At 41.9% G+C, this 19,009-nt stretch overlaps 1 protein-coding gene and 1 long non-coding RNA gene across 5 annotated transcripts in view; one reads left to right on the plus strand and one right to left on the minus strand.

Annotated features, from left to right (window-relative positions):
• LOC111750302 (uncharacterized) overlaps nucleotides 1–18,962 on the minus strand; it is a 30,771-nt gene extending 11,809 nt beyond the window's left edge. The window contains exons 1-4 of the long non-coding RNA XR_002785462.2: nucleotides 10,510–18,962; nucleotides 9,028–9,114; nucleotides 8,104–8,234; nucleotides 7,557–8,002 (exon numbers count right to left, since the gene is read on the minus strand). This is a non-coding gene — a long non-coding RNA (uncharacterized LOC111750302). The remainder of the gene's footprint in view (nucleotides 1–7,556; nucleotides 8,003–8,103; nucleotides 8,235–9,027; nucleotides 9,115–10,509) is intronic.
• BLNK (B cell linker) overlaps nucleotides 1–19,009 on the plus strand; it is a 95,937-nt gene that overhangs the window by 27,481 nt on the left and 49,447 nt on the right. For all 4 annotated transcript variants that reach the window (XM_064269539.1, XM_064269540.1, XM_064269538.1 and 1 more), the window contains one exon: nucleotides 4,512–4,561. In XM_064269539.1, coding sequence (XP_064125609.1) covers nucleotides 4,512–4,561 — 50 coding nt within the window. The remainder of the gene's footprint in view (nucleotides 1–4,511; nucleotides 4,562–19,009) is intronic.

Raw genomic sequence — 19,009 nt, forward strand, 5'->3', positions numbered from 1 at the left:
AGTCCATGGTGGTTAGCTTCATAGTCAGAAAACATGGCAAGTTATTGGAGTAGTACTCAGGGTACTTTGCTGTTCCTTCACACTACAGAGAAGGTGAGGTATGCCCATTGGATTTGTCCCAGAAAACATCAAAGCAGGAAAATCAGCTTCTATAATAATTTAGCTGAGAGTCACCAGGACACACACGGAGAAATCCAAATAAGTTACGAGAACACAGTGCTAGCTTCTACTGTCTGTAGGACGCCACACTGTTCTCCATATTTTCATCTGCTTTCTCAGTAATTGCCTTAAAATGGTGCTTTCAAGTGGTATCTGGAGGAGGAAAACTAGAATCCTCCAAATTCTGTATACCAAAAACTTCTTAAGTTTTTTTTTTAAGAAAATGGAAATTGTACATGCCTTCATTTACCATTCAAAATATAAGTCAAGAGAAAAGAGGAAACAATATTTTTAAGTCTTTAGGTTTTTGTTTTTAATGAAAGTAATATATGTTCAAAGGAGCCCTGGTGGCACAATGGTTGAGCGCTTGGCTACTAATCTAAAGGTTCGGGGTTCAAGCCCACCCAGATTCACAGAAGAAAGACCTTACAATCTACTCCTGCCCATAAAGATTACAACCTAGAAAACCCTACAGGACAGCTCTGCTCTGTCACATGAGGTTGCTGTAAGTTGAAATCAACTCCATAGCACCTAACAACAACAATACATGTTCACCAGGAAGAAAAAAAAGAGTTCAGAAATGCATAAAGTCAAAAGCTCCCACCTCTTCATATCCCACCCCAACCCACTCTCCAGAAACAGCCATTGTCCATTGTCACGAAACAATGTTATAAGCATGTATACTAAACACACATCAAAACACAAAAAACCAAACCCATTGCCATCGAGTCAATTCCAACTCACAGCAACCCAATAAGACAGAGTAGAACTGTCCCCTAGAATTTTCTAGGCTGTAATCTTTACAGGAGCAGATCGCCAGGTCTTTCTCCCTAGGAGCCATTGGTGGGTTCGAACTGCTGACCTTTTGATTAGCAGCCGAGCACTTAACCACTATGCCACCAGGGCTGACACACACACATACACTGACATAGATATAGCACATACCCATACACCTACACTTCACTTTTTCATCATGAATGGCATCAAACTATAAGCCACTATTCTACCAACTTGCTTGCTTTGTTTTACATAATGCTATGTCATAGACATCTTTATTTAAAAAATATATTTAGATACATAAAAATAAACCGTATTTCCTTTTGAACTGCTGATTGTCTAAATAAATGTATTAAAATTTAAAATTTATTTAATTGGTTTTATAATAGCAGACATTTTTCTAAGGGGCTAGGAGTTTGTCATAGACATCTTTATTTAAAAAATATATTTAGATACATAAAAATAAACCGTATTTCCTTTTGAACTGCTGATTGTCTAAATAAATGATTTAAAATTTAAAATTTATTTAATTGGTTTTATAATAGCAGACATTTTTCTAAGGGGCTAGGAGTTTGTCATAAAAAAAAAAAACATAGACATCTTTATTTAAAAAATATATTTAGATACATAAAAATAAACCGTATTCCCTTTTGAACTGCTGATTGTCTAAATAAATGATTTAAAATTTAAAATTTATTTAATTGGTTTTATAATAGCAGACATTTTTCTAAGGGGCTAGGAGTTTAAAATGGTACAATTTTGGAGGACAATTTGATAATAACAGTCGAAATTTCTTTGACATTTTCTTCAGCTTGTTTTAATGGTCACAAATACTACTGCAATAAATATCCTTTGCACATCAATAAACTAAACTCCTGAAATGAAATTTAACATAACTATATAAAATTACTACTCTATAATAACTACCAATATTTCATGTTTAATTTCATTTCTTACAGGCAGTTTCAAAAGATGATCCATGATATTAAGAACATGTACCCTTGAAATTAAGATATGTGCCCTTAAAGTTTGGATTGATATTACCAAATTGCCCCCCAGAAATTTTGTACTACTAATAGTGTACGGTCGCTATGAGTTTGCATCAACTCTACGGCTACAGGTCATATGTATTCAGTAAAGAGTATTTTTGCTCTTTTTGATCTTTGTTAATCGTATAAGTAATAAGTTTTGGTGGTGTTTTTTAGACTAGAAAATGTGAATGAGTTTCAAGATGTGTAAGTCATCATCATCATCATAACATACTTAAAATGGTCTGCCTGTGGGCAGTGGTCATTTTATAGAGAAGACTTTTGTCTTCATATTTTGTTCTGTGGCTGGGAGAGGTGAGCGATTATTTTCATTTTAATGTTATTTCTGATACATATAGGATTTCATTCAAATAAGAGGATCCTGGGAGTCACTGCTATAATCACGAGAAATTCTAAATTGATTATCACGCAGTTGCCAATTTTGCAGTACATCAGTTTGTTCAATAGTAGGAAGCTGCCATATAAGAGGTCTATCTATCCCATGATCAGTCCTACTGTCAACAACCACAGCTTTCAAATTTTCTTGGATAATTTCTATTTCAAACATTCTGTCCTTTGTCACCAAAAGACTTTTACTTGACAAACCACGTTTCTTCTCAGTTTGGAAAATATGGCTGCTATAGTCATTTCTCTGGGTGAAGTCATTGGCCCTTTGATTCAAACTGATGTGCGGTTAAGCTGTCACTCAAACCCAGACAACAGGTGCTACCTTGAAAGGAGGAAGCATGGTCGAGTACACTGGTTTCCTAACACAAAACCGTGACTGAGTCTCTACTGGTCCATGGCCAAATGAGAAAATATGGACCTTAAACTGTGTGCAACTGCAGCTCCTAAGCAAGACCCAAACCACACCTTTTATTCCCAGTTGGTCTTCAGTGGCCAACAGCTCTTTCTTGAGGCTGTCCTATATTCTAAGATTATGACCTTCATACATTTTTAAGTGTTAAGATATCCATTCTTTTCTTTTATAAAACGATGATAATAGTAGATAGTAAGGGCAGTCCCCAACTTTTGATGGGGGTTTTGTTCTTAAGACTCCATCTTAAGCCAGTTCTGACATAAATTGAATACCTCTTTTTTTTTTTTAAGTTTTCATTATTATTGCCTTTTATTATCAGTATCTTTATAAATCCCATCTTTATTTGTCCTTGGGTGTTGGAAACATTGCCTATAAACTTATAGATATATTTTAATACATAATACATATTACTAAAAAAAATTTTTTTTTATTGCTAGTAATATAAGATGTATAAAAAAAGATGGCCATAAGTGCACTTTGTTGTAACTTGAATACCTCATAAATTGGGGACTGCCTGTAGTTGTTTGTGTTTTTTGAAATATTTCTGGCCCATGAATAGCCCTGAGCACCAGGCTCAGTTTTGTTTTTGTTTTTCTTCCTTACAATACCTTGGACAATCTGTCTGGACCTCATCATAGTTTTAATGATAGTATCCTCCCAGCATACCCTGCTGGCTAGCTATGAGGATTGAATGAAATAATAGATATGAGAGCCTACGGGGAAACAAAAAGCAGAATTTCCATATAAATATAAATATTGTTATTTTTGCAAAATTATAATCCTGGTTTGTAAGGTTTTCACAATCAAACAAGAGTTTCTATGCTGCTTCCTGCTTCCCTCCCCTCCCCCCCTCCAGGAAATGAAAAATATTGGTATATAATGATTACTTCATACACTGCTTCTATAAAAGAATATGATATTTTAGTTAAAAAGTTACTGGATATAGGCTTTATCACTATTTTAAATTTCATTAAGCAAATCATTTTAAATAAGATGGGTGGCTAGTATTAAAAAACAGAAATTTACTATAAGTCTTACCCACGTCACATAATGGAAGCGAAGGTGTTGTTAGAACTTTTTAAAGTCTAAAAAATGGGATACTCTTTTAAAATGTAATCTTAGTTTTCTTTTAACGAGTGGGGGGAAATTATGAATATTCAGTATATTTTATATGTAGATAAAGATACTAAAGTGGTTTTTAGCATCGTTGAAACAGTTGAACTTCTAAGTAAGCTAAAATCACAATCCCCAACCTGGAGATGCTCACTGCTCATTTATTCAGCTTTTTTTTTTTTTTTTTTAATGGTGCAAAAATAATTTCAGCCCAACCTCCAACTAAGTGCTCATTGTAATTAATTTCTTCTTGTTATTTAAAGCATTTGTAAACTCTTAAAATACAGTTTACCTTTCTGTCAACCAATGAACACTGTCTTCCTTGAACCTCTGAACTTACAAGTGCTCCAACATCTCAGAGCCCCTTCATTGCCTGTTTTTGCCTTAACTGAGTCCCAGCCACATCTTGAGCTGGGGAGATGAGAGGTGACAAACCTCAGGATTAATGGTTTCACTATATTTAAAATACATTAAACCTTTAAATGTGATAGATCCAGAAGAAGCTATTATTCTAGTAGTTGTCCACCTGTTATCTCTATAACAGTTTATGTTTATGAGCCTTGACAACAGCTGTCCTACCTACTGACTGTTTGTCTAATGGTTATTACCTACAGGCTGAAAGTTAAAGCACCTCCAAGTGTTCCTCAAAGGGACTATGCTTCAGGTAAGAGTGTTTCTAAGGTACTTTAATTCTTGATTAATTTAAATGTTCTATTTACTTCATGGAAGGAGAAATACATTCTACTCATTTGAAACAAAAAGTGTCTATCCTAATTTTAAGAATGAGTAAATCTTTAGGCTTTTGACTATAATGGAGGTATAGTATTTGATTCATTCATCTATCCATCCATTTGTCTATCCAACTATCTATTGAACATTTATTAAGCATCATCCATGTGCTGGGCACACACAAGGTCTTAGGTAGAAATACAATGTAAAACAAGAATCATATATCATCTGTACACTCACAAAAGTTATAATCTAGAAGGGAAGACCCATAAACCCATTGCCATCCAGCCAATTCCAACTCGTAGCAACCCTGTAGGACAGAGTAGAACTGCCCCATAGGGTTTCCAAGGCTGTAAATCTCTCTCTTTTTTTTTAATTGTACTTTAGATGAAGGTTTACAGAACAAACTAGCTTCTCATTAAACAATACACATATCGTTTTGTGACGTTGCTTGCCAACCCCATGACATGTTAACACCCTTCCCTTCTTGACCTTGGGTTCCCTATTACCAGCTTTCCTGTCCCCTCCTGCCTTCCAGTCCTTGCCCCTGGGCTGGTGTGCCCATCTAGTCTCGTTTTGTTTCATGTGCCTATCTAATCTTTGGCTGAAGGGTGAACCTCAGGAGTGACTTCATTACTGAGCTAAAATGGTATCTGGAGGCCATACTCTCAGGGTTTCTCCAGTCTCTGTCAGACTAGTAAGTCTGGGCTTTTGTGTGTGCGTGTGTGAGTTAGAATTTTGTTCTACATTTTTCTCCAGCTCTGTCCAGGACCCTCTATTGTGATTCTTGTCAGAGCAGTCGGTGGTGGTAGCCAGGCACCGTGTAGTTGTGCTGGACTAAGTCTGGTGGAGGCTGTAGTACTTGTAGTCCATAGTCCTTTGGACTAATCTATCCCTTATATCTTTGGTTTTCTTCATTCTCCTGTGCTCCAGATGGGGTGAGGCCAGTGGAGTATCTTAGAGGGCCACCTATAAGCTTTTAAGACCCCAGACGCTACTTGCCAAGGTAGAATGTACATTTCCTTTATAAATTATGTTAATTGAACTAGATGTTCCCCAAGACCATAGTTCCCACAGTTTTCAGGCCAGCAATTCAGTCCCTCAGGGAGTTTGGATGTGTCTATGAAGCTTCCACGACCTTGCCAAGGCTGTAAATCTTTGTGGAAGCAGACTGCCACATCTTTCTCCCACAGAGAGACTGGCAGCTCGAATCCCTGACCTTTTGGTTAGCAGTAAGCACTTTAACCACGGCTTCTTAGAAGGGATGACCAGATGATGTTAAATGTAATTCCAGTTCACTGTGATAAGGAAAAGTACAAAGTTCTATGAAACGATATAAAAAACCAAAATAAAATAAAATAAACCCATTGCCAAGTTCATCAAACTCATGGTGACCCCAGGTATTACCAAGTAGAACTGCTTCGTAGGGTTTTCTTGGCTACAATCTTTATGAAAATAGATTGCCACACCCTTCTTCTGCAGTGCTGCTGGGTGGGTTCAAACTGCCAACCTTTAGGCTAGTAGTTGAGCACAAACCACTTGTGCCACCAGTAACCTGGAAGTATATACAACAGCACCTAACTGAATCTGAGGTAGAGAATGGAAAGGACACTTAGAGTGGGGAAAGGAAGGTTTCTTGGATAGAGCTGCTATAGTTTAAATCGATAATTGTGGGTTAGTGAAAGACAAAACAATAAATTACTGGTGGCATACGATCATCCCTGAGTTTAGCTCTGCAACCCCAATCTAACTAGGATCAGCTTTGGAGGTGGGGAAGGATTAGTTTTGAGATTGGTACAGTTTATGGCAGTAGTGACTGAAGTGAAATACCCAACACACTTTCCTTTTCTGGAAGATATGCCCTGGAAGGGTAAATGTAACATCTTTTCTTTCCTGGCACTAAGTATAATAATTTCCTGAATGTAGGCAGATTCTATGTAGCCCCAAGTGAAACCCACAAGGCTATAGACATCGTTGAAGACTCTACCTCTACAGGGCACCAGCTAAAACCAAATCACACCCTTAGATGATGATGACTTCTTTAACTGATAAAGATAGCAATTAATCAGATAATTGAGTCCCTTCTAGGCATGGATGAAATCTTATTGCACTGAGAAATGCTAACCAACATACCCAAGTCTAGTCACTGACCTATGGGCCACTTTCCATAACTCACCAGGTCATGGAGTATTTATTGACCCCCCCTGCCAATCAGTCAGCAAGTCTAGACAGTTGATCAGGGGATTCCTGTACAATTTGGAACTGAAAAAGAGGAATCCTTTCCTGGGCTTTAAAATTTACCTAATCAATAGGTTAAGGAAGCTGCTTATTTAACAGATGAAAGCAAACACATTCTTCTCCCCGAGTACCAAAAAGAAACGAAAACAAAGTACACTAAACCTATTAAACGGCCAAAAAGGTCCAATGGGAGAATTACGGAAACATGGAGTCTCGGGTTTAAAAGGAACTCCAAAGGCCATAGAGTCTAATCCCCCAATCCAGTGTTTAAACCCTACTCCTCCACCATGTACCCCCACAAACAGGGCCTAGTTTCTGCCTGGACACTTCCTATGATGACCTCATAAGCCTGCCTGTCCAGTTAAGGACAGACAGCCTGGCTGGATATAGAGATGAGATCTATCCCTTGTGGCTTCCTAATTCTGCCCCAATGGCCACATAGTACAAGTCTTCAAATATTAAAGAAAGTGGAACTAGAGTTGTCCTGTGCAACTTCAAAGGATTAAACTTAGATGTTAGGTCATTCGAACCTTCTGCAGGGTAAACATCTCCAAACGCTTCAGCTGTTCCACACATTCATTCGCTCAACACATATTTCAGGAGTGCATCCTATGTGACTCTCACTAGGCTTAGTGACTAGTGGGCAGTCAGATAATAAACAAGAAAACAAACAAATGAATATAAATTATTACCAAGTATGGTAACTGCAATGAAGAAAAATGATGGGGCACAGTGATACAGTCACTATGGAGTGAGGGAACCACTACCGTGATCAGGAAAGGTCTCTGGAAGAAGGTGACATTTACTTCGAGTCCTGGGGGATGAGCAGGAATATTTATCACTTTGTAGATGAACCAACAGCACTGCAAATGCTGGACACAGATGTTAGGAGCTTGGAGTCAATCCTCTGAAACATAAGTAGACTCATATATCTGACTTCAGGATGGACATGTCTTCTGAATGTCCCAGACACCTCATACTCACCTGAACTCATCATGCTCTCCTCGTTCATCTTCTCACCCAGGGCCTCTCGTCTTACTCTATTTGGTACTTGACTGAAACGCAGGTAGCATTCATCATTTATTCATCCTCTTGCCTAATCCAGGCACCTTGGGGGATTCTCCTTTTCCCTCATCCTCTGTAAGCAATTAGTTACAAAATCCTATTGATTCTATCTCTCAAATAGTTTTGCCCCTCTCTCTTTCCATTGCTACAGCTCAGATCCATATCATCTCTTACCTGTCTTAGTACAGACAAGCTCTAATTAGCCTCCTTAATTTCCAAATCCGTGCGGTCCTCTCCACCAGAGATATCTTTTTGAAATGCAGCTCTTTTCATGTCACACCTCTGTTGGAATCTTTTTTATGGCTCTATAACACCAATAAAAGAAATCGTAAACCACTAATCTTCCATTTGGAAACCCTACTGGAGCAGTCGTTAAGTGCTTCGGCTGCTAACCAAAAGGTTGGCAATTCGAATCCACCAGGTGCTCCTTGGAAGCCCTGTGGGGCAGTTCTACCCTGTCTGTAGGGTCTCTATGAGTCAGAGTGGACTCGACAACAATGAGTTTGTTTGTTTGTTTGGAATCTTGCATTCAAAGTCCTTCATTATCTAGCTACTAACTGATTATATAATCTGGGGATTTTCTGTATTTATATCATGTCGTTGTTGCTGTTAGGTGCTGTGCAGTTGGTTCTTACTCATAGCCACCCTATGTACAACAAAACGAAACACTCTCTGGTCCTGGGCCGTCCTCACAATCGTTGTTATGTTTGAGCCCACTGTTGCAGCCACCCTATCAATCCATCTTATCGAGGGTCTTCCTCTTTTTTGCGGACCCTCTACTTTACCAAGCATGGTACCAAAAAAACACCAAACCTCTCGGAGTCAAGTCAATTCCAACTCACAGCAACCCTATAGGACAGAGCAGAAATACCCCATAGAGTTTCCAAGGGGTGCCTGCTGGATTCGAACTGCAGGGCTTTTGGCTAGCAGCCATAGCACTTAACCACTATGCCACCAGGGCTTCCTACTAAGCATGGTAAAAAAAAAAGTAGAGGGCTGAAATAGATCTATAAGGTTCCCTCCAATGCTAACACTCTTCACTCATATGGGAACAGATTTTTGGAGACCAGATCCCAGTGAAAACCAGCCTCTCTTTACCTTTCCCTGCTTTAAGAAGTTGCATCTTCCAATCTCCGTGATGCTTGAAGTGTTCTCTTTCTTGACCTCAGACACCTGCTTTCTTCCCTAAAACCCAAGAAATATTTTTGACATCAGTACATCTGTACATATTCTCTCTTGGAACACAGATGTGCAGCTCAGCGAGATCTTCTAAGCCTTTGCTACTCTTTGCTGTTCAAAGTGGGGTCTCTAGCCTGGAAACATTAGCTTCACCTGGAAGGATGTTAAAAATGCAGAATCTCAGCCCCATCCTAGAACTACTGGATCAGAATCTACATTTTAACAAGAGTTCCAGGGGGATTTGAACATATATTAAATTTGAGAAGCCCTGCTCTAAGCCACCAACTCTATCTTTATTTCTTCTCCTGAACTGAAGGACAAAAAAAAAAAAAAAAAAGTATAAACACCGTTGCTGTCAAGTTGATTCTGAATCATAGCAGCTGTGTGTGCTTCAGGGTAGAACTGCACTCCATAGGGTTTTCTTGGCTGTAATATTCTCATGGAGACCTGGTGGTGCAGTGGTTAAGAGTTCGGCTGCTATCCAAAAGGCTGGCAGTTTGAATCTACCAGCTGATCCTTGGACAATCCTATGGGGCAGTTCTATAGGGTTGCTATGATAGCAATAGGTTTGATTTTTGGTTTAATCTTCTAATGAAAGTAGATCACCAGGCCTTTCTTCCATGGCACTGCTGGGTGGATTCAAACTGCCAACCTTTTGGTTAATTAGGAGCCAAGAAGAAACCATTTGCGCCACCAGGGACCTGAAGGACAAACAGATCCTCCCAAATCTATCGAAGTTACAGGATCTCAGAAATTCATCCCATTGCTTCACCAGACCAATAGGGACTTTCCCCCAGCCTCCCCCGCTTTACATTCAATCCCCTGAAACAGTCCTTTTTGCAAAACCACCATTACCACCTGCAGTAGCTGCCCTGCCCCCTCTCAAACCAACTCATGTCCCAGGAGCATTTCCAGCTGCTTCCTCTGAGCCTCCAGGCCCATATATGTGCAGCTACAAGCCCGAGTCCTCAGAAACCAGACCTGAGAGTTTTTTCCTGGACCCAGGGAGTTTGCAAGGACCTCAAGGTTCCAGTGCTTGGAGACCTTAGCCCATGATATGCCTCCTGAGCCTGGAGACCAGGCAAGTGCTCTCTGGAGATCTGTGGAGACTTGGTCCATCTGTTTCCCCCAAACCCTGGAATTTTATCCTCTTTCCAGTCCGTGAAGCAAATGTCTTCCTTCAACCCTCTAAACAGAGAGAATGTGTTGACCTTGGTGATCCCGACATTCAGAGATGGTCAGTGCCCCCAGAGGTCAAGAGAGGAGTGTCTATAGTCCCGCCCTCCAGTTAGACAGGACAAAGCTTCAATTACACCAAGAATGGAGGCCTGGACCTCCTATAGTGATGGAAGTCAGGCCAGTGTGGAGCCTGCTGTTTTCAAGTCACAGCCACAACCCTACCTTAGTCTCCAAGGAGCAGACGTTGCAGGGACCTCACATCTACTGAGCAGAGTGTATCACCGCTCCCCCCGCCAGGCAGCTAGCACTGCTGTCAGAAGGGAAAACATCCAACAGTATCAAGTATTTACTCTGCTCCAGGCATGACGTTAAGCTCTTGACAGACATTGTCTTATCTGATCTTCCCACTAGCATCATTATGTAGAATTTATTATGTCCATGTTGCAGATAAGAAAAATATATCTCAGGGAAGTTAAGTAACCTGTCCAAAGTTACTGCAGCCGCTCACAGGAAAACCTACCCCCGGCCCCCATTCCACTATTCCTCCTTTGACCCGGGCCGAGATCCTTATACTCTTCTGGGCCATTTCTCATTATCCTGACGGCACTGGAGCCACTGGCATTAGCACCAGAACCTGCTTCCCAGTTCCTGAGCTTTCATTAGCTGAACAGCCTCCTGGGGCTGTATTTTTGAAACCTGAGTTCTGGCTCTCAATGGGTCTGTCTTTGTGCCCCCAGAATCTACCAGGGGCATTGAAGAAGCCCCTCTGGTCACTCCAGAAACCCCTGAAGCGTCAGAACTGAACAAGGCCTCTCTTCTCATACCCTTGGGACCTGATATCCAGGATCTGTTGTGATATCCCCAGGAAGTCCGCCTTCTCCTCCCACCACTGATGTCACTCACAGAGATCACAGCAACTATAAAAGGGGCAGGTCTGATCTCCTCCGGTGAACTGACTATCATTTTCCTGTAAGGTCACTATGAGTCAGAATTGATTCGATGGCAGTGGGTCTGTTAGGATTTCCTAGAGATACAAGGGTAGGAAGGATCCACTCACATAAAAAAGACTCCAGGGCAAAAGAAAGTACTTGGACAGGGATTCTTGGATAAATACCCAGCGTGGAAGCACAAGATATGCATAAAAACCCTTAGTCCACTAAAACAAAAAACAAAAAAACATTTCTTTGCCATGGAGTCAATTCTGACTTAAAGAAGCGAAGTATAACACTGCCTTTCCCCTGCCCTGGTGTCCTCAGTGAAACAGTATTTACCTGATTTTCCATCTCCCCTGGTGGTATTAGCTAAGCTAACATGAGGAGAACTGTGTTTGACATTGTTCCTGCCACGTGGCACTAAGAGTAAAGCAATGAAACCTGAACTCAGGGTATTTTAAAATTGGGAAAGTCCTGAAAGATCAACCAATCCAGGCCTCTTGTCTTACAGATAGTAAACTGGAGGCTAGAGAAGCAAAGTGACTCCCCAAGGTCACCCACCAGCTAGTGGCAGAGTCAGGACTATGTCCCCCATGTCTGCACACCAGCCCCTGTTTATAGGGCCCTGCAAAGGTGGAATAAACACACAAAGGGAATTTCTAAGCTATTAAGTATATAGACTCAAAACACCTCTCCCAGACAGCTGGGGTCTGTGCCTTGTCCTCAGCTTCCACCCTGAACCACATCCCTATCTCCCCTCAGACGGGGCTCCCAAGGGGACTATCTGCTGCTGCCTTTTACACAACCTCCACAGCTCTGCTTTCTGTTCCTTGCCTGCATCTGTCCCCACCACTGCAGCTGGCCCACCTTCCTTCCTTTCTTCCTTCCTGAGTCTTCCCACTGGGGGAGTGGGGACTAGGTCCCTGTTCACCATTTCTGCTCTGTAAGACAGAATGAGCAGAGTTGGGTGGCCCAGAGCATGGCCACCAGGGCAGGGTCACGGCCACAACTAAGGCTGCATACCAGGCACGCAGCTGTGGGAGCCCCAATCAACACCGATGGCTGAGATGCCACCAGCATCTGCCCCAGGAGCTCGGGTGCTTCTGTTCACTCAGAACTGAGAGGCTGAGGTCACCGCCGCCCCCACCTTCATGCCTTTGCTCACCACAGAGCCCTTTATTGTCCATCCATGACCTCCAGTCTGGTTCCTCCTTTGTTTCTTCATGCCTGAGTTACTCAAACACTACCCTTGTCAGCCTCCGAATCTCACACACGTCACTGGGACCTACGTGTCCACTGTGGCTGGAGCATCCCCTTGGCTGGTAATAAATCCGGCTTTGTTTTACCACTTGGCAATCTCCTGTTACTCACTCTCCAGTGTAGTTCATTCACTCCGTGCACATCTGCCTCCTTAGAGATGCTCTCTTCCATCCATCAGCTATGTCCTGCTCTTGGTGCTGACACTGAGCCCCTGCCTTAGCTGATAGCTGGAGGACACCCTCCTCTGTTCTCTCACCTGAATCCTGCTCATCTTTCCAGTCCCAGTTCAGGCCCACGTCCTGCTCACAGCCTCATGCAACCTCTCAGCCCTCACTGAGTGCACCTGTCTCTGAACTTTCCCACCACCTGGAATCATTGTTCTGGGACATTTATTAAGAATTTTTATACCATCCTAGATTGTCCTCAGTCTACTATATGTCATTCTTCTAGTCTCTAGGTCTTTTATTTCAGTTACTCAGGGTTGTTTGGGGTCCTTTAGGCCTGGGAGTGAATCCTGGCTTTGCTGCCAAGCAGCTGTGTGACTTCTCTGAGCCTCAGATTCCTGACCAGGAGATAAGAATACCTGTCCTTCAGATTATTGTGAGAATTAAAAAGAATGGAAATTAATAGGTGTGGCTAACATCCATGGAGTCATTACTCTATATCAGGTACTCTTCTAAGCCCTTTACATTTCATTCTCTCAACAACCCTATGAGATAGGTACTATTGTTGTTGTTGTTAGTTGCTGTCAAGTCAGCTCTGACTCGTGGCGACTTTATGTATAACAGAACAAAACATTGCCTGGTCCCGAGCCATCTTCATTATCATTGGTATGTTTGAGTCGATCATTGTGGCTGTTGTGTCAATCCATCTCATTGAAGATTTCCCTCATTTTCTCTGACCCCTCTACTTTACCAAACATAATATTCTTTTCATAAAAATCTTTTCGTAGGAACTATTAATAATGTCCATTTTAGAGATGAGGAAACTGAGGCCCAGAGGTTAAGCAATTTGTTTAAGGTCACGCTGCTAGCAAATGGCAGAACCAGGATTTCAAGTTAGGCAGTCTGACTCCAGGCCTGGAGCAGATGCTGAGATGGGGGCCATTGTGGAATTCTCACATGTCTTATAGCCTCTGTGCTGTGCCCACACACCTGGCAGGGGCCGTGCTGATTGCAAAGCCAAGGCCAGACGAGGGATTCCAAAACCAAACCTGTTGCTGTTGAGTCGATTCCAACTCATAGTGACCCTATAGGACAGAGTAGAACTGCCCCTTCAGGGTTTCCAAGGAGTGCCTGGTGGGTTCAAACTGCCAACCTTTTGGTTAGCAGCTGTAGCTCTTAACCACTACGCCACCAAGGTTTCCAGGCAAGGGATTAAGAACATTTGGATTAAGCCTTTCTTATTTTGACACAGTAAATGAACCATAAGCCCCAAATTAGATCAACGACAAAGTAAGAAAGGCTTTACTCGAAAGGCTGGCAGTTCGAATCTACCAGATGCTCCTTGGAAACCCTATAGAACAGGTCTACTCTGTCCTATAGTGTCGCTATATGTCGGAATCGACTCAATGGCACTGGTTTTTTTTTTTTTTTTTTTTTTTTTGGTTTTACCTGACAAGAAGGCCAGACCAGAATCTTGGCTTCCTGGGAGGGACTGTGCAATCACACACACAAAATTGAACCACCTGGCCCACATTAAACTTGAACTCACCCTCCCTAAAATTTCATCCAGTATACTAGGAGCTTTATTGGATCCATTTCTTTGTGGTAGCCATACTGTGTGATTGGAGTTGGGGTGAATTAGTATTGGTGTTGCTTTGAGGGTTTATTGAGACATTTTCAACACCCAAGACAACAATACCTAATATTTACATAGCACTTATTGTGTGTTAGGCTTTGCTAAGTACTTCACATGTATTTGGAAACTCTGGTGGCATAGTAGTTAAGCGCTACAGCTGCTAACCAAAAGGTCAGCAGTTCGAATCCACCAGCTGCTCCTTGGAAACTCTACGGGGCAGTTCAACTCTATCCTATCGGGTCACTATGAGTCAGAATCGACTCTATGGCCATGGGTTTTGTTTTGTTTTTACATGTATTATATGTGTTATATTACTTGCTTCTCATACAAAGAATATGTTGTTGTTGTTACTGTTGTTAGGTGCCGTTGAGTTGGTTCTGACTCATAGCGACCTTATGTACACCAGAACAAAACATTGTCTGTCCTGCACCATCCTTAGTTTTGTCAGTGTTTTCCATAATTTTGTCTATTTTTTTCTTGGTTTTTTCTATGTTTTCCTTGATCTTTTTCCTAATCTCTTGGAGAGCCCTAAATACTAGCCTTTTTTTTTTAACTTTCATTGAGCTTCAAGTGAACGTTTACAAATCAAGTCATTCTGTCACATATAAGTTAATATACATCTTACTCCTTACTCCCACTTGCTCTCCCCCTAATGAGTCAGCCCTTCCAGTCTCTCCTTTCGTGACAATTTTGCCAGCTTCCAACTCTCTCTATCCTCCCATCCCCCCTCCAGACAGGAGATGCCAACACAGTCTCAAGTGTCCACCTGATATAATTAGCCCACTCTTCATCAGCATCTCTCTCCTACCCACTGTCCAGTCCCTTTCATGTCTGATGAGTTGTCTTCGGGGATGGTTCCTGTCCTGTGCCAACAGAAGGTTTGGGGACCGTGACCGCCGGGACTCCTCTAGTCACAGTCAGACCATTAAGTATGGTCTTTTTATGAGAATCTGGGGTCTGCATCCCACTGATCTCCTGCTCCCTCAGGGGTTCTCTATTGTGCTCCCTGTCAGGGCAGTCATCGATTGTGGCTGGGCACCAACTAGTTCTGGTCTCAATACTAGCCTTTTGAATTCCATATCAGGTAGCTCCACTGCCTTTTCTTCTCCCTGAACGTCATCTGATTCTTTATTTTGGTCACTAGCCAGAGCCATCTTGTCCTGCTTTATTATATATTTTGATATTGTCTGCTGTCTCCAAGACATTAAGGCATTATTTCTTTATTTATTGATTGTGTCTTAATTTGTTTCATCCTACTTTTTTGTTTTGTTTCAATACGTCAGGGGGGTGTTGGACAGGTATGTTTGCTGCTTGCTTGTCTGTGGACATGGTAACTCTCACCACTTTGTCCAAGTGGGCAGGGCAGCAGCAGGCAGGATGAACCCACTTTGCTGTATGTAACTGACTTGGCTAGGTGACTGAGAGCAGACCGGGCAGGCACTGTCTGCCTCCTGATGTTGGTCCAGTGGCATGGTGGGTGGGGGCAGGGCAGACGTGGGGCAGCAGTGGGCTAGCTTACCGGTGGCACTCTATCTGCAGTGGCACTGTGGGGGCTGGCAGGAAGGGCAGAGGTGGCCTACAGGGCTAGGTAGGAGGGTGAAAGAAAAGTAAGAACAGAAAAAAGAAAAATAAAATGGCAGTGCAAGGGGAGCTGGTGGGTGGCAGCAGGCCAGTGGCTCTCTAGCTGAGTGGCACAGCATGGCCCATTGGAAAGGGGTGGAGGTGCCATATGGGCGAGGTGGGAGGGAGAAAGAAAAGGAAGAAAGGTGAAAAAATGGCATTGAAGGAGCCAGCTGGTGTGGGTGGGGAAGACCCAGGGTGGTTGTGGGGTAGTGGCTCTCTAGCCAAGCAGTGCAATGTGGCTCGTCGGGACAGGGTGGAGGTGGTATACAGGGCAGAAGGGTGAGGGGTGGGAAAGCATGTTTCTCTGGTTACCAAGTGCTCTGTCACCTATTGGGAGCTCCGTGAATTTGCCTTTCTATACTCCCTGTCTGGGATTATTGCCGGTTGTGTTCCTATATGGCAACCCTGTGCCGTGTTAGTTGGCAGGGACCTCCACTCTGTATCTCTCCTCATTCTCTGTTTTCCATCCATTTCTTCTTCCGTTTGGTGTTTGATCTTGTTCTTTATCCCTTCACTCGATGCTTAGGGTTCCAGGACTGACATTTGTATTTATTTTACTCAGTTTTTCAGGTCTTTGCTGTAAAGGGTCAGCACGGTACATCTGTCTATGGTGCTATATTGGCTCCATCTCATTACTGAACATTTTGATTAAAGATTCCTTAGAAGAATCCTGACCAAAAGGGGGAAAATGCAGAACAGAATTTCAAATTCTCATGGACTCCAAGCTTTCTGGAGCCATGGGGGCTGAATGAACCCCTGAAACTATTGCCCTGAGATAATCTTTGAACCTTAAACCAAAATATCCCTGAAGTCTTCTTAAAACCAAACAACAGTCTAGCTTAACTAGTACAGAATGTCTGCTTTGAGCATAATTCTCTTTTAAGATCTATCCATATGGGACAAAATTGACAACAGCGACTTGAAAGATTAGATAGGAAACTTAGGAGGCAGAGAGTTTATGTTAATGGTGAAGGAACACTTTGGAAAAGGAGGTGAGTATGGTTACACAACTTGAACAATGTAATCAGTGTCACGGAATTGTACATGTAGAAACTGTTGAATTGGTGTATGTTCTGCTGACTATGTTCTCAATGGAAATCAAAACAATTTTTTTTAAGTGCATTCTGGGAGGAACAAGCTATCCGGGATTACTGGAAGTGAACGTAGGAGACTGCAGCAAGAGAGGAGATGGAGAAGTCAATGAGGAGGGAGCATTTGAATGTCTTGACACAGAGTCTAGGCTTTAGTCTATAAGGAGTCACTGATCTTCTTGAGGAGAGGAACAACATGATCCCATCTTTAAGAAAATAACTAGAATCAGCAGGAAGGAAGAATTGGAGAGGAGAGATAATGAAGACCGGGAAACTGGTTAGGTGGCTTCTGCAACTACTTTCTACCAGTAATTGATCATAAAGTAGACTCTGGCTCATTAAGAAAAGGTTCAGGAAATACAGGCAACCAAGACAGGGAAGCGTGTAATGTATTTTATACAAGTTTCTATTTTAAATGGCTTCTATTTAAAATAAAACAAAAACACCCTGCTGTCTTAAGTGTTAATCTTCAATTATTCCCAAACTTAAGGTGGAAACTTGTCATTCTCCCACTTTGCTAGGTAAGAGATGTCACAATATTAGGAAGAGTATTTATTCACCCATTCTTCTAGAGTTGTCTTGGCAAACTCCAATAATTGCAATAAACTATAATTCGGTAAAAATTAATCCAAAGAATAATTTAATAAAACTTATTTTCTGTTAATATCAAAGTTTAACCTGTATTTGGCTTATAGGGTGAGGCTCCTTCTTAGCTCCTATCATGTTTTTTCCACGACAAGGCACTGCTGCTGCTGTTGCTTAAGACATGAGTTCCCTAATCCAAAGATCTCCTTCCTGTCCTCATTTCACCTCCCTGATTCCTTTCTTAGTGACTCTGAGAAACCCACATGGAACTGAAGTTAGCAGTCTGCTGTGGCAAGGGATAGAAATTGTGAGAAAAATTCTGCTGAGGTTCTGGAGGATTCAGGGACCATGCATCAGGTCCTCTGTAGCAATGGTTCCTCAGTGGGGTCAAAGAGGGCTGGGACCCTTTATTGGGCAGTTGTTGGTGCCCCTCTACCATCAGGCCTGTGTCTAGTTGATCTCTTACATAGGAGAGTGAATTTCATTTAACCTCTAAGCTCAGTTCATTTGATGGAATAGATGCTAAGCTTCTCAAAGCCTAAATGTGTTTTGGAGAAATGGTCAAATATGCTCCCTTGACTGTCATATGAATTATGACAACCATTGTACCATCCAGGGGAACCACTGTCAGTACCTGTGTTATATCAGTTGTTAAACTTATGATTTATTCTTCAAGATCACAGCTTTATTTGCATCTTTTATTATTCTCTCATTCTTCAAGATCATAAGTTTCTGGAGGGCTGAGACCTGTCATATTCATTTTCATATTCACTGTGGAGCCTAGGGCAGTGCCTGCACCCTAGGGCTCATAAGCTATAAGGTGGCATGGCGTTGGGATTCAGAGCATGAGCTTTGGAGTCAACCTGCAGGGTTCAAATCTTGACTCTACCGCTTACTATCTGAGTGACTTTGGGCAAATGATTTATCTTCTTTATGCCTCAGTTTCCTCACAAGGTTTTTGAGAAGACCAAATGAGTTAATAGGTGCAAAGCTCTGATAATACTGCCTGCCATGTACATTGAAAAAAATTTTTTTCTTAATTAAAGAAAAAATCAAAGTCAGGGCCAGTGGAAATCATAGATGTTCTCCCCTCATTTTATAAATCTGGAAACTAAGGCCCAGAGATGTTAACTGTCTTGCCATTATTACCCAATTAGTTAGCAACATAGACTAGGTGCAAATTTGGGCCTATCTGACTCCCTGTCCAATTTTCTTCCTACTACACCACCTACACATTGATTCCAAAAAAAAATTCTTAGAAGCAATGTAGTATGGATTGCGGATCCCTGCTGGGTTACTAAAAGGTACCAGAAATGTCCTTTGATAAAGACAGACATGGGTCAGATGCATCATTGCTCTGCCCCAGCAGGACTTTATACTTTGAGAATTGATTTATGAAAGAAAAAAAAAAAAAAAAGAGCAGCCACAATT

This window comes from Loxodonta africana, chromosome 16 (genome assembly GCF_030014295.1).
Source record: "Loxodonta africana isolate mLoxAfr1 chromosome 16, mLoxAfr1.hap2, whole genome shotgun sequence".
Classification (NCBI taxonomy): Eukaryota; Metazoa; Chordata; class Mammalia; order Proboscidea; family Elephantidae; genus Loxodonta; species Loxodonta africana.